This window comes from Mycteria americana, chromosome 1 (genome assembly GCF_035582795.1).
Source record: "Mycteria americana isolate JAX WOST 10 ecotype Jacksonville Zoo and Gardens chromosome 1, USCA_MyAme_1.0, whole genome shotgun sequence".
NCBI lineage: Eukaryota > Metazoa > Chordata > Aves > Ciconiiformes > Ciconiidae > Mycteria > Mycteria americana.
In genome coordinates, this window is record NC_134365.1 from 134,689,075 (window position 1) to 134,704,120 (window position 15,046).

The 15,046-nt window shown below is 37.9% G+C and overlaps 1 protein-coding gene across 4 annotated transcripts in view; it reads right to left on the reverse strand.

The window, feature by feature from the left end:
* Positions 1-457: 457 nt before the first annotated feature.
* Positions 458-15,046, reverse strand: part of MBTPS2 (membrane bound transcription factor peptidase, site 2) — a 38,333-nt gene continuing 23,744 nt past the window's right edge. For 3 of the 4 annotated variants that reach the window (XM_075521254.1, XM_075521263.1, XM_075521272.1), the window contains exons 9-11: positions 13,640-13,835; positions 7,740-7,815; positions 458-6,411 (exon numbers count right to left, since the gene is read on the reverse strand). In XM_075521254.1, the coding sequence (XP_075377369.1) occupies positions 6,189-6,411; positions 7,740-7,815; positions 13,640-13,835 (495 nt within the window). In that variant the 3' untranslated portion in view covers positions 458-6,188. Of the gene's footprint in view, positions 6,412-7,739; positions 7,816-13,442; positions 13,508-13,639; positions 13,836-15,046 lie in introns of all 4 variants that reach the window. The other variant, XR_012778412.1, reaches the window with a different exon arrangement.

Consider the following 15,046-nt stretch of genomic DNA (forward strand, 5'->3'; position numbering starts at 1 on the left):
AGCTTTGCTCCGGAACAACGTGTACATGTTTGTCTGGATGTACTTCTGTTATAACTCAAACTATTACTGTGATAAGCTGGTAAAGAAGGCAAAGTAAAGTGATAGTTACTATTAATTTTAGGAGGTGGTCAGATACTGAAAAGGACAGTGGTACCTTGTGGTACCTTGTCAGTACCCAGAGAGAGCATATAAATTACATATGAAGAGTATGAGAATATATGAGAGAATATGGTAATTGCCACAAATAAGGAATTATGTCACTCTTACCTTATTTTTAAAAACAGATTTAAGCACATTAACAATCAAACAATGAATTTATTTGCAGGATACATTTATCATACATAGAAAACAATACTTATTGTTTGGTTGATTAAATAGAGAAAAAAGGCAAAACAAAAACACAATACATTATTCAAAGTGTTCCATATATTTGTTAGCTGACATTTTCAAAATGAAGCTTTCTTTTTTCTTTTTTTTTTTTTTTTTAAAAACATGATCATGAACAATGCATAGTGGGAACAAAGGGTCTAGAAATCTAACATTCCACAGCTGTGAGTCAGTGTGAAAAATAAGGCTATGCAGAGGAAAAAAACCCCACAGTGGATTTCCAAACAATACATATTCCATTGACAGGCTTCAGATAAGATCATCTGAGCATAGAAAATCTAAAAGCAAAGTTATGCAAGGAGAAGAGGAATTTAAAATATTAACAAACAACTTGGGAAGGAAGAAACTAGATTTCTCCAGTGACGGCTTGGAAATAGTCTCCCAACTTTCAAACTAGTATCAAGTGGAGATCAATTACGCTATGATGCTGCAAAAACCAACCCAAGATGAAGTGAGAAATAACCCACCTCATCTAGAGGTGAGAAATATCCAAGTCCATTTTACTAAATAAGCTACAACTACCCATACCACTTACTCAGCACATGGAATGACAAAGTGTAAAAAAAAAAAAAAAAAAAAAAAAAGTTTGATCACCAGTCACTGAATGATTCAGTGAAGGGCTGGAAAACATATCTGCATGCTCTGAAATGTTAATTACAAGTTCTTTTCACGTTTCATGCCAATGTAAATGGAATGAATGGAACTGCAGTGTCATATCCTGCTCTTTGTTCCTGTCCTTTCACACTGGGTCAGCAGTGTGAAGGTTTCATAAAGCTGCCATAAACTGAGGTTCTTCTTGCCCTTAGTCACTGCCATCTGCTCTTCACATGATCGTAGTGGATGAGTCCAAGGAACAAGAAAGAGTCACAGAGCTGCCGTTTTCCAGCAGGCCCTAGTACAATGCTTCCCAAATGCTGCATTAATACAGGATACATACTCCAGATAAGTCAGCCACATTAAATAATCTATATCTAGTGTTACATGAAATTCAGGATAAAGAGGGTACAAAATAACTGCTAATATTGGATCTTACCTGAGTTAGATTCGGCTTCCTTACTCACAAGGTCACAAGAACAAAGCTGAGGCAAGACTGGTTGTGGGAACTGGTCTGAATGCAGGTGTACAGAATGCATATTTTACAAATTACTGATTTCTAGAGTTTAAATCACAGCTTTTTGAAACAATTAAATACAGGCTAGGCTACATAAACCTTTATAATCCTTTTTCATCTGTCATAAATGATATCCAGATACAAATTCAGATCTTTCAGATAGAAGACATACCGAATTTATTCTAAAAATTATTTGCTACAGGTCACCCTTTGCCATCGTGTAAAATGTATAGGAAACTATTGGGAAAACTTGGATTGTTGATGTTCTAAACTGAACAAAAATATATCCTTATTGCTAGGATAAGCTGAAACACCCTGACTGCCATGGGGAGGTCTGTCCTGAAAACATTATTTCTTCAGTATACTCTACACAGTCTCACTCATCCCAGTTATCATTCAGAACAGCACAAACAGCAGCATTTAGAGAGTGATGGATTCTAAGGTTGTCCTCTTTTAGTTGCCCTGAAAAATCTGTGTTTACCATGCTTGTAGCTGAGGCCCCACAGAAAGCAAGGAACATATTTTAAACATCAGCTGAACAAACTCATCCAGCTGTGGTTATATTGTGTCCATCACTTGTCTTCTGTTAATAAAGAAGTTAGATCAGTTATGGGAGGAAGACACAGTTGCCCAGAGAAAGCCATGGAATTTATAGCGAGAAAGAAAAAGAAAAAAAAGCCTACATTGCAGAGTATGGAGGACTGCTGTTAAGTTATCCCTAAAAAAGCAGCAATACAGACGGTGGCTGTGTATGTGTCTGTTATATGTATGTATAAATGTATACACACACGTATACACAGATGCAGAATCATCATCACTGAAAAATATAACTGTCCATACAGTTGGTTGTTTCATTCTAAATAAAACAGATGAGTTAACAGATTTTCCACTGTGGCTCATAAATTTGGGCTGACTAATCTGCAAGTTTGTCTATACTTTTTCTAGTGAAGTCTCTTTCATTTAACTTGTATGGAAGCAAGCTGGTTTTAATTTCCTAAGTTAGCAAAGAGCGTGTAACTTCCCACATGCTAAGAACTTGGCCATTTTCATGTCATATAATGCATTATCAGAACATGCTATGGAAGTCTTTGCTGATATTAAAAAAATTCTCATAAAAAAACAAATCAGAACAACAACTGATTACAATTATGGAATTATTCTGGCAATTTTCAAGTAAAAGCTACATATAACACCTCCCAATGTTAGACATTACTTTTTCCATCTGATACAGATTTAAAATGCATAGTATATACATAAATAGTAGTATCTATCCAATCTTTAAGAGTGTTCTGTTTTACACTCCCATCAATATGCCCTATAATTATATTGACGGATTCTGTATTAAAGAATACATTATAGTCTGAGGGGCTAATTAGAATGAGAAGTGGAAAGATTTCATTTTAAGGACAGGCTTCCTTTCAATTTTTACAAAAACAGAAGAAACATCGCAAATACTCCAGAGTAGAAATCCAATACACAAAAAACATTCTGTGTCCTTCTGTGTTCTCTCTTGCTAAACAAACAAACAAAAACCCAGCAAACCCCCTCCCAGTAACTGTATGTATGGCACTTGCTTATCAGAATGCAATCCATACGTTAGAATTATAGGAGAATGAAATTGATCCACTGAACAACTTTTTCTTCAGCGAGTGGTCCAACTTAACTATTACCTTTGTCCACAGGTAACCTAAGATGTGCTGGGTTACCATTCACACCCAGTCTGCTTAAAGTCTTGATTCAAAGCACCTGTACATAGCTAAATCAACCCTTATTCAGTAGAATTCCAGCACATGGAGAAATCAACTCATGAATTATTTTTAAACGCTTCTAGTACTATCTCTCCCATAGAAGATAAGCAGGGTCTTTACAGTGTTCTAGTGTGTCTGTTTTGCTAAAACCATCACCGATGTCTTCTCCACCCTCTTTTTGATTATGAGATCAAACACAGGCTGAAGTTCTACTTAGTATAACTTGGCTTTCAGCGGTTGTGTAAAGTAAAATAAACTGGATTTAGTTTCCTTTGATAAAACATCAAGTTTTGGTAGCACATTAAATAACCAGGAACAACCTGCCAGCCTCATTATAGCAGATGTAGCTTGTGTATGTTAATTCAGAAACTTCGTTTTTTGAAATCTCTTGCCTACATCTCCAGGAGAGGTACTATGCTAAAAGATTGTCCCAAGCAGTTCTAGTCAACCTGAATATATAAAGTATCAAACTTGAAATGTTTTTCACAGAATATTTTTGAAATCACCATAGATGCATTTGTTGTTGCTTTAGATAATAAGACAGCACTGCAACTCTGATAGAAAAATAGTAGCCGTTTTGAAAAGTAAATATCCTGTCTTACTACATTGCATTAAAACTCCTAAGTGCAGATTAATTTTGTGCACTGTAGATTGGACAAGACACAGAGACAGAGGAAAGTGGTGCAGAGCCACTGAAAGGAATTGCTCAGGTTAGTAAGCAGCTGCTTAGGTGAGTGAGCGGGCTTCTGGAGCACAGCTTCAGAGCTAGGCTTTGTGCAAGAACCAGGCTGCTCCTATCCCTCCTGTCCACGGAGAGATGGCAGGGTGGCCCATCAGAACTGCTACCCTGAAACCTCTGTACGTTTCCAGGAGTGATGGCGAGTTAGACTTTCAGGGTGTCTCCTGAAGAAAGAGAAGCCCACTGGTAGTTTCTGATAGTTTGTTTTTCCTTTCTTGCACATTGTGTGACTTTTAACAGTCCCCAAAGGGACCGACTCATGCTGGACTGACTGGAGGATTTACTCTCTCTTACCGTGACCTGTGCCGACATGCCTGTGTTGAAATAATTGAAAACAAGAGGCCCGGGCCTGCCACCCCACAGAGGTGAACTTCAAAAGGCCCACCCAACCTGTGACAGCACTGGAGAGGTAAGCAAACTAACACAACAACAACTAAACAAACATGCTCTCTCATTACTGCTTGCATCATCTTAAGAAAAGACTACATCTTAAGTAAGCGTGAAGGCTACTGTGCAAAAACACGGTAACACGTCAGTGGGCAAATGCAAACATCATAGTTACGAATCCATGCAGTAGCACCAGGAATTGGGCTCGACCCCACTTTTAAAATTACCCAGGCTTTTACCTGTAGTGCCAAGAGAATCTATGTTAGCTGGTCATGAATGCTTCAGTACTCCCTGCAGGCCAGTATGTGTGAGCTTAGCTTCCACTTCAGTTCCTGATGGAAAGGCCATTTCTGTGAAGGAGCTCTGAGCTGCAGCAGCTCCAATGGGGAGCACTGTACAAGCCAGAAGCTGCAGGGTATTTTTCAAAATTTTCCTATTTCAAATATTTAGGCTCCCAAACTAGAGCATTTTTTTAAAAATATTAGCCTATATTGAGGCAAGGCTCTGATTAAACCCAACTTATATAAACTAGGCAATATATCACAGGAGGCCATGACAGTCAATATATAATCCTACTGGGTACAAAATATTACAGACCTAAGGAGCTTCAAAGTATGTCAGACACACTTCAGTCAGCAAAACACCAACTGTTCTTCCACTGTTCTTTTAAGAACAAGGATATAGTCTGTATTCATTTCAGAAAGCAAAGCCAAATGTTTAAATAGTTCAGTTCACAATCATATTCTTCCTCTAAACAATTCTGATCCAAGACCAGCTTCAGGTAAACATCTTTGTTAGCTATCTTTGAACAGAATGAATCCTAGCAAAGGAAAACAACCCTTTGAAAGACAGAAAACCATCAGTGAGTTACTGTACATATTACATGCATAGCATCAGAAGATAGACACCATAAAAACAACAGGTTTCACTTTTAACCGTAAACAGGTATGATACAGTATTATTTTCCGAGTAAAACAACACAAACATTACTTATCACTTAGGAATAATTGTGCACAGCATACTTCAGCACTCAGAAACTAATTTCAGTTATCTTGTAGCTATTGCTGACAAATATTGCCTTTAAAAAATCTTCAGCTGTGTATGGTAATATACAACTGAATGTGTAGAAACACAGACATGTGGGCTTTGTTATCCTCCCACATGCCTCATTCCTAACAGACACTGACACTTCTCATCTACATCCTGAGGACAACATGCTTCCAGTCATCTCGGCCAGCTGAAAAGGAAAGATATTAACCCATATGGCCTCTCTCTATTCATTAACACATGGTAAGCATTTACTTAGCTTTTCACCATTTTGAGATCAGACTTCAGGGCTTCTTAGAGTCCAGTTTGGTAGAATACCAGATTAAAAAAACAAAACAAGACACTCAAGACTATGCTGACTGAGAAATGATCGGAGTCCACACAGATCTTCTGACAATTATTCAAATTATAAAATAAAACCTAAGTGTTTTTTTCTCCCACTTTACAAATGTTTGAGGCCAAATAATTCCCTTATTTTGAGATCTAAATTAATGAAGTCTTAGGCTTCTTCCTGTGAAACTTTACAATGCAATTTCTCCAAAATTAGTACCGTGCTTAAAGAGTATATAAAAAGGTTCCTAGTTCTTTATATTAGATTTCCCATGACCACAGGCACAACGTCGTACAGTTTTAAATTAAAACAGCAGCCACCAGTGATTGTTTTCAGTGTCATTTTAAGGGAATTATTTCAATCTCAGTACTGAACAAGTTTTGAAAGGCAATGGATTCATTATTTCTGTGTACTTTGAGAACCGATGGAAGTAATGTTCTATCGTGCTGTCACCATCCAAAGTCCCAGTGCAACATTGGCAGCCAAAAGTGCACTACCAGCAAGCAAAATTAAAAAGCCAACAAGCTCTCTGTTTTGTTTTTCTACAATCAGGGAGCTCAGAGTGGCTTCCAGGAATGAATTTAATATCCACTGACCATCCAAAGCAAAGCAGGGTACAGCATTGATAACTGCCAGTGCTCCAGACAGTGAAATTAGGTACCTGGTTGACTTTAGTTAAGGTTCATAAATAATATCCAAGAAAATGAAAAAAAAAAAAATTAATACAAAAGACATTTTTTTTATTTCTAGTGTGCAGAGAGAAACATATGAGGGTTATTTTTTGTAGCTGCCATTCTGTTTCACGGAAATTATATGAGTTCAATGGGTTTTACACCATAACATACCAGCTCAGAGAATTGCCTTTATAGATTCGTTTTTAAGCACTAGGTTTGGATACTTAAACAACCTGCACTCTTCACAACTCAGATGAAAGCAGGAGACAGCAAAACCACACTTAATACTGCCCATCTTCCTCCCTTGGTTTGTGTGGTTTTGGAGGAAGGTTATAGCTCTGACACCATGCCTGAAGTAAGAAGGTATTCTAGACCTATGACCTAAGTATGAAATAATGATTAGCAATATTTTCCAAAACACTCCCTTGCTGGAGTAAGTGGCTAGAATATAATTGGAAATCTGGCCTCTCTCTTCTACTTACCTGTTAGCCAGAAAAGTTGAGTGGATTTCTGCACGTGCATGTGTGAATGAGGCAAGGGTAGATAATTTCTATTGTTGGTAAAGGCTTGCTAACTGTACTACCTACCTCCATCCTATAATGGCCAGACAAGAAGACATATGACCCAGAAAGCAGCTGGGTCACTGTGAACCTTGGTGTGTTCCCAGAAAATGCGAGGTTATATAGCATCTTTACTCTAGTTTTATGGACTACACTGAACTACACTGTTTAATTGTTCTATAGCCACTCATAAACATTTCCGTTTCTAAGGCTAAGGTTCATAGATTAGCCATATTCAAGCCTAATAACCTTTATATATGCATATATATGTATCATCTCATTCATTAATAAGCATGTTTTAACTGAATTATCAATCTGCTTTTTGAATAGGCTAAGTTTTCTTTTCTGTTGAAGAAAAAAAAAACCAACCATACCCTGTTATTTAGTTCAGTATAGTGACTCAAAAATGATAAAACGCTGACATACCAAAGCTAGCAATAACATCTCATTTGTCCTGCTGTAAATTCAGGCTTACTTTGACTTTCTTGTCAGAGCTGTTAAGACTCACCCTCAAGAAAGAGTTAAAAGAGCACTGGCCAAAAATATCCTGCTAAGCACAAGAAAGTGAGAGATTTCATTTTGAGCTTGGCACATGGACAATAATAAATGCAGAGATGGGATAAAGATGTCAAAACTCTACAGAAATGTTTCAGAGCATCCTGTCTAAAATGATATCCAACTGAAATTTTCTGGGTCACCATATTCTAAACAGTTCCCTTCTTGCCTTAAAAGAACAAACATACTTCAAAGGATACTTGCAAAATGTCTCTATCACCACAGGCAGATCGATGCTTAGAAAGTTTTGTCGTGGTACAAAACTGCTGAGACTTACTGAAATGAAAATACAAAGATACACAAAACATGAACAGTCATTCCAGGATTAATACATTATGAATTTTAGACTATAATTTTGCAGAAAAATCAGATCTGAAATGACATTTCTTCAAGGATGAATAACCAATCTAAATACAGTTTTTCTCGGTTTTTGTTTTTAAAAGAGTGCAGCCATTAAAACTTTCTTAAACGTGGTCACTATCATAGTAAAGTCACTCGACAAAATACAATTAGCATGATTTCAGTAAAAGTAGATCTAAGATACATATTTTCAGAGGCAACTGGACATCTGTAGTCATAAAGACCACATTGTGTAATTTAAGTCCTTTTCAAAGAAAAAACATATAAAAAGAGATTATAGTTACCAGACTTTTTCAACATATGCAGTCCACATGTATACATTCATACTGTGGGTGCACATGTGTACTTGCTCTGAAGGCCAGACAATTTTTCTCTTGCAGTACCTGCAGAAGATCCCCCTGACCTGAGGCTGAGCTCATGGTGTATAGGAGCGAGGCAGATAGGGAGCAGAATTCTGGAGTCACTCTGAGAAAGCAAAGGCTAGGAGAAGATGCATAGCTGCATTACACATCTTAACACCAGTTAGCCAGTTCATAAGTAGCTTCTTTTTCTGTCTTCAGATGATACTGTGCCTCCAAGATGTAACTTAGTGCAACTTAAAAACCTAGGAGGTGGGACTCAGCATCCTTCCTATAAATATTGACTGGAAAATTGTAGTGTCAAGCACCACATGACCTTGAAACACTTCTAGTACTGTAACTTCTTTGAAGGTGTACATGAAGCTTCACCTGACTGTATGTCAAATGTTTATAAGAGACTCCTCAAAGAAAACTGAGGTAGCTTAAGACCTCCCAGCGTGCACTCTGTTAGTACAGGGATGTCTCATATGAGACAACCATCTGGGTTGTCTCATAAAAAGTCTTGATGCAGTCTTTCAAAGTAAACAGCAGTCTCAGTCTGCAGCCTCAGGAACCATTTGAAAGCCTTAGTTCTGTGACAGCTGGAAGAAAGACACCTTTCCTACTAGAAGGCTCCACTCATAGCATAGCAGAGTCTTATCCCCAGAAGGAAGAGGTTCAGGTAAATTAAGGCAGAATTAGAAAATCATCTTAAGAATGAGCTTGCACAGTATCAACAATAGTCACTCTGTCCCTAAAGAACAACTTTGGACATGAGTTGAGGGCAGCTACAACGGCCTGAATTTTCCTTACCAACCTGAGAAAAAGTTATAGCCATAAGAAACGCCATGTCCACAGAGATATGTGAAAGCAAGCGTTCAAATCCCACTCAATACAAACATCCCTGGGAAAGGAACAATTTAACCCACCCTTTGAGAAGTTTTAAAACCATAGGCTAAGAGAACACTGGGAACCTCACAGCACTAGTACATAACATACCAAAAGTGCTGCTAAGTGTATCTTAGTTAAGAGCGAGATCAGATTTCTTCAGGTTCAATAAACAATTCAAGGACACTGGAACAAAGACGAGGGGAAAGTAGTTCCAAAGGCACATGAAGCAGAGAACTGGTCCACTCAGTCACATAAACACATTTTCTTCTGTTAACAGAGGCCCTACTGATGAGTCAGAAGCGATAAATCGTCCAACCAGCAAGCATACCATGGGATGGAGAGATCTGGATAGCAAGGAGTCCCAACAAAAGAATGGGTTTGGTGTGGCAACAAGCAGAGAACTTTCCAATACCAGAACTGCCACAGCTGTGCCAAGACAGCTTGAAAATATTGTTCTCTCTTACCTTAGCTTAAGAAAGACCTTTGATTTAGGGGAACTGAGAGAAAATAAATAAGTCTGTTGGACTACTGAGTGAAGAACATAACAGATAGAAATCCTGGACACCACCCAGCTCAGAAAGTCAGAGGCATCCAAGTCAAGTGATATCCAAAGCAAACAACTCATCAAGCTGAAGGCTGGTATCAGAACATCTGATCAGACCTCTTGTTCATGAGCCAAAATAGCAAAATGGCTGAGGCAGCCAGTGTATTGAAAGGTTTCAAAAGACACACACTGAAATACGCTGTAATTTCAAAGCTTAACTGCCTCTTGACGAACACCTAATGGCCACTAACAAGTCACCATCCTGAACCTAAAGTTGTGCCTGCATTGAGAATGGATCACTAATCTCCTTCCCTCTATGTTACAATAAACTGTCTGTTGTCCCTGACAGCCACTAGACATGGATCTAAAGCTCCAAACCTTGCTGCTGAAGCAATCTCCAAAACACAAAGAAACTCTTCAGGAAGTTGCTGGAATGAGCTCTAGACGCTGTAATATGAGGCAATGAATTTCGTGGCTGTAATGGATCAAACCTAATGGCAGCAGGCAAATCTGTCCTTCGAGGAATAACAAAAGAATTACAGAAATTATGTTCTCCAGGCTTGTCTTCAAAAGACACTGGTGAGAAGAGGTGAACAGCAATGAGGCTGGGTGAGAGAAAACAGTCATTGTTTTCCCACTCTAATTAAACAATTCTTTGACCTGGAATTAACATTTCTTTTGTTGGCTAATTCTAGATGGTGTTGGCAAATGTTCGGAAGAATGCACAACAGACACAATTTTAATTAGAAGTGATTTGGAGACTAGGTTGACCAAAGAGCTTTTCAAAGCCTCTTCATGGGGGAAAGGGCATGTATGCTATGGCAGAGAGGGACAGTACAGCATAAGATATACCTGTGTGGTCTCCAGAAGAACTATACGTGTAACCCTTTAAATATGGGTTGAAAGCAAAGAACGATCATTCTCAGCAATAAGGGGAAACAAGCATGGAAATACTGAGAAACCAGACTGTACCAGATAGACCTTCATCAGGGATTATGGCTGTTGTTGCCCAAAAAACTCCCCCCAAAGCTAGGAAGTGGCTTTTTTTTAGAAGACTTGGATACAACAGAAGTAGCAGACTGGTCCAGTTTGGGGAAATTATCTTCTAGGTAAGTTCCATCTTCTTTTCATGAAGGAAATCTTGCAGGTTTTGATCCCTGATGGGTGATGCAGAAGCAGTAATGTTCAGGGATATGATCTTCCCTCAAGCAGTGTGAATTCCAAACGTGAGTGTTAGTCACCAGATTCTTCCCAACCAGCAAGAGCCAGAGAAGGAAGCCAAGATTTTGCAATACCAGAAATGACATGAAGGAATAAAAAACCCCATACAAAATAAAGAAGAAACACTGCAAAGTTGCATGGCAATGACAGGGCCCTCCATTTCAACCTTACATATCATCTGTCCAACATAGGGAGAGCCTCTAGAGCATAACTGGCCTGCAATAAGAAAAGTCTAAAAGTCTTGAGTAATACCACATGAATTAAACCCACAGTATGAATTTATATTGGATTACATTAAATACTTTTTACAGAGAGAATGCTAATTAAAAGGATTAATCAATGTGTCCAAACTAAACAACATGCATTCCTAATAATTCCTTCTGGTTTAGTTTTGGCCAAATCTCCAGCACTGTAAGTTCATTTAGGATTATGATTCTTTACAGTTTGTTTTTTTTTTTTTTAATACTGGAAACAAGAGCTATATATAGCATCCATATAAAAAAAATATTTTTGCTAGGATATTTTACTTTGAGGAAACAGAAACATTTTATAGAAGTAAGCTGTATAGCCTATTTCTTGTAAGTAGCTAATACTGATATAAATTGTTAAAAATATTGTATCTGGAAGCTAGCTTCAAATGAAAATATGAAACAATCACTGCTTCTCCATAAATCAGGACTATCATGACAACAATACAAGCCTAAGTAGAAAATAATACATGCATAATCTTAGAATGTTTTTCAAACATTACTTCAGTGACATTTCTAGAGAAAGTAAAGTCATAGTACATGCTAGTGCAGCTCCCTGCAACCTGCAGGTTGTGTGTTAAATGTAGCACCACTCTAAAAAGTAATGTTTCCTGCAAGCAGAAAGATCACACTAAAGAGTAAGGCATTTTACTAAAACGCATTCCTATTTCAAAATTCACAAGTAGAGGAAGAAATTATTTTCCTTTCTTAACTGTAAAAAACTGGTTACCACATTCTGGTCAGTCACATTTGGAAAAAAAAAAATCAAACCTGTTAGCCCCAAGCCAGTATTGTACAGTGCAAAGTTAAGTCTGAAATATTTAGAAGTTGTTTCATTGGAATGCATGGAACTTTACAATGGTACAGTAGACTACCTGCTGCTCAAGCCAGGATCCTGTAATTTTAGCTCTGGTGTTTTTCCAAGGGGAACATAAAGCATAGGTTGCATTTGCAGCAAAGTTTATTATAAAGTCAAGCTTTTAGCTTTCAAATTAACACATTCAGTGTGCAATTCCCAGGGTACAGGAAATAATTTTAGAATTATATTCCTGTAAATACACTGTAAATTGTATTTTCACACAGTAACTTCTTAAAGTAGAACTACCTCTTTAGGTGCAATAACATTCTTTTCTGACTTCTGAAAGACTGACAGGTCCAATTGTTTTGCAGAATTACTCTTCAGTAGGAAACACTGACTGAAACTCCATTGCTCCAACATATTGGAAGAGACAACAATATCAATTGTTCTAGAGTACCTACAGTTTGTATTGTAAGAGACCAAAAAAGGGAACTTAAAATAATTATCAAATTCTATTATTAAAATTTGTTGCTGCATTTGGAATAGGTGTCATCACATATAGAACTGTGTGTTGACATTGCACAGGTGAACAATGATTTCCTCCTAAATGGCAAGAGGACAGAAATAACAAGTGAAGAGATCATACTTTGGGCTTAAATGAGGGTATAGTGTAAAGAAGCAGAAATAAACAATTTGTCAAAGAGTATCAAAATATGACCAGCACAGAAAGATAAAGACTGACAGATTAACTAAAAATATGTTTATGCAAGAATGCTAATGGATTTACATTACCAGATTTCATCACTGTTTCTAAAGCTCTTTTGTGCCTAATTCCAGTGCTTATTCAGAAAAGTACAATGCCTTGCTAAGGAGGTACTTCAAGATGTCCAAAGTAAAATCTCCCCCTGTGAGGTATAGCTGTCTGTGAGGAACAGACAGGTTCCTCACAGGAAGGGACAGTCACTTAACACTTCATACTTTTTTAAACCCATCTGAAGCTAATTTTCACCATGCTACTCAAGCTACTAAGTAGGGATGTTGATGAGTTTGTTCATTCTTTCCATACTTGCTCCAAGAGCAGAATTACTTTTTACGTATACTTGGCTCAAGGATATAAGCTTGCCTAAAGGAGAGCCATAGTCCATTTCAAAGTAAGGAACTAAATCATTACATGTTATTTAATTTAGGGGACTCAAATAAAAAAAAAATCAGGAAAAAACTATGTTGTGACTGTACTTGTGGCTCGGTAGTCATGGGAATCTGTCACAGATACTTGCATATTAGGTGTGATTTAAGCAGTTATGCTAATATTCCAGGCAAGATGCCTGGTTAGAGCAAGATGCCCTAGAGATTTTTACAAGAGCATTTGGAGAAGTTTACATGTTAGGAAAATGCAGGTGCCTGGTTCCCATGACTAACCTGAGTGAGATCTGTTATAGAAATAGCCCTTTCATACTTTTCTGAAAAAACAACCATCTCGTATCACATACGGTTTCTATTACCTTCGTAACTCATTGCACTGTGCACATTTCATTTTAGGCCTGAGTAGTCCATGTCTCTCCACTGGCTGTAACAAGAAATGGATTCTGCATTAAACAAGTTAACTGACAAGTGCTCCAAGACCTTGTTCAAGCAGCCAGGCAAAGTAAACCATATTAGAAATCTTTTTTGTTAAACTGTTTTAATAAATAATACCAACCTGTGTACTGAAGATGCATGGGGTGTCCTACGTACAGCATGTCAATATGGGGTGGATGTTTTACCCTGATTAGCCTTGTTTGGTTCTCTAAAGAAGGAGTTACACAAAAGCTTGGAACAAAGTCCTTCTGGCAGTCCATGTTGGTTCGACAAACTTTGCTGGCCTCAATAACTTTTCGTGCTGGCAGACAGGCATACTGCAAAGGGCATTTAAAATATTATCAAATTTAAAGGTATTTTCCAACAGATCAGAATAAAAGGTAGTATATATTCATTTTTAAAGCAAAGGAAGTGCCTCACTGGTATACTACCAGCCCATGAAGAGCTGAAACCTGACTTTTTGGGGTTTTTTTTGTCAAATCCTGCAGAACCTCTACCTGATACATATTCAACCTGTCATTCCATTTTTGGTGGAATGCGGAAGAGAGGGTGTGCACATGTACCAAAATAAAAGCTAACTATTTTTAAAAAGGTACACACATGCACAACAAAAAATCAAGGCATCTAAACATAAGTCAGTGATTTCTAATGAACAGAGCCTGCATCAACATGCTAGTGACTTACCTGTTTAAGAACTTTTAGTCTTCATTGATCTAAAACCTCATTTAGCTGAACCAAAACTTATGTTCAGCAAACAAACCAACAAACCTGTATGGTAGCTAAGAAACCATTCTCAGCTAAGATGAACACAGGACTTACTGCTGTGCTGTGTCCCAAGTCCTACCCACAACACTCTTTCACTCTGCAGTTTGAAAGAGCAGATCTTTCTTGCTCCCCACAGGCCAAAGAGAGTACAGCAGAAAGGAACAGGAAATTGTTTTTCCCTCTCATGTCTCTTGTAAAAGCTCAGTGATAATTTTCCTTTTGTTCTTAAACACATGCAAGGAAAGTTCTTCATCTACTGTTGGCCTGGGGTGGGGTGGGGGGGTGGGGGGGGGGAGGATTTTCTTGCTTCTTAGCCTGATAGTTACACTCCCCATAGATGCATGAGTGTCAGACACTCTCCATTAACCTCAATACAAGCTTTCTATTCTAATGAGAGGGAGAGAGCACTCTTTCAAATACTACTGCATAGCACTGCAACGACTATTTAAAATAATTGTTCAAAAACTCACAGCCAGTCTAAGGACACTTGAAGGTCACATGCTTCTGGATGCTTTTATTTCTTCTCTGTTCCTAAGTACCAGCTATGAGCTTAAGAATGTCAAAGCTCCGTGCAGTAGTGATTTATCAAATCTTGCCGAACTCCAGGATGTTACCAGCCACTGTCATATTTCAAATGAACTGCTGGTCTGTGCTCAATTCTTAGTGGTTAAACACCACAAAAACACCCTGGAGTGGGAAGTTTACCATTGTAGAAACTGTAAACATAGCAGATGTGGGAACAGACTTATTTCCATTTCTTTAG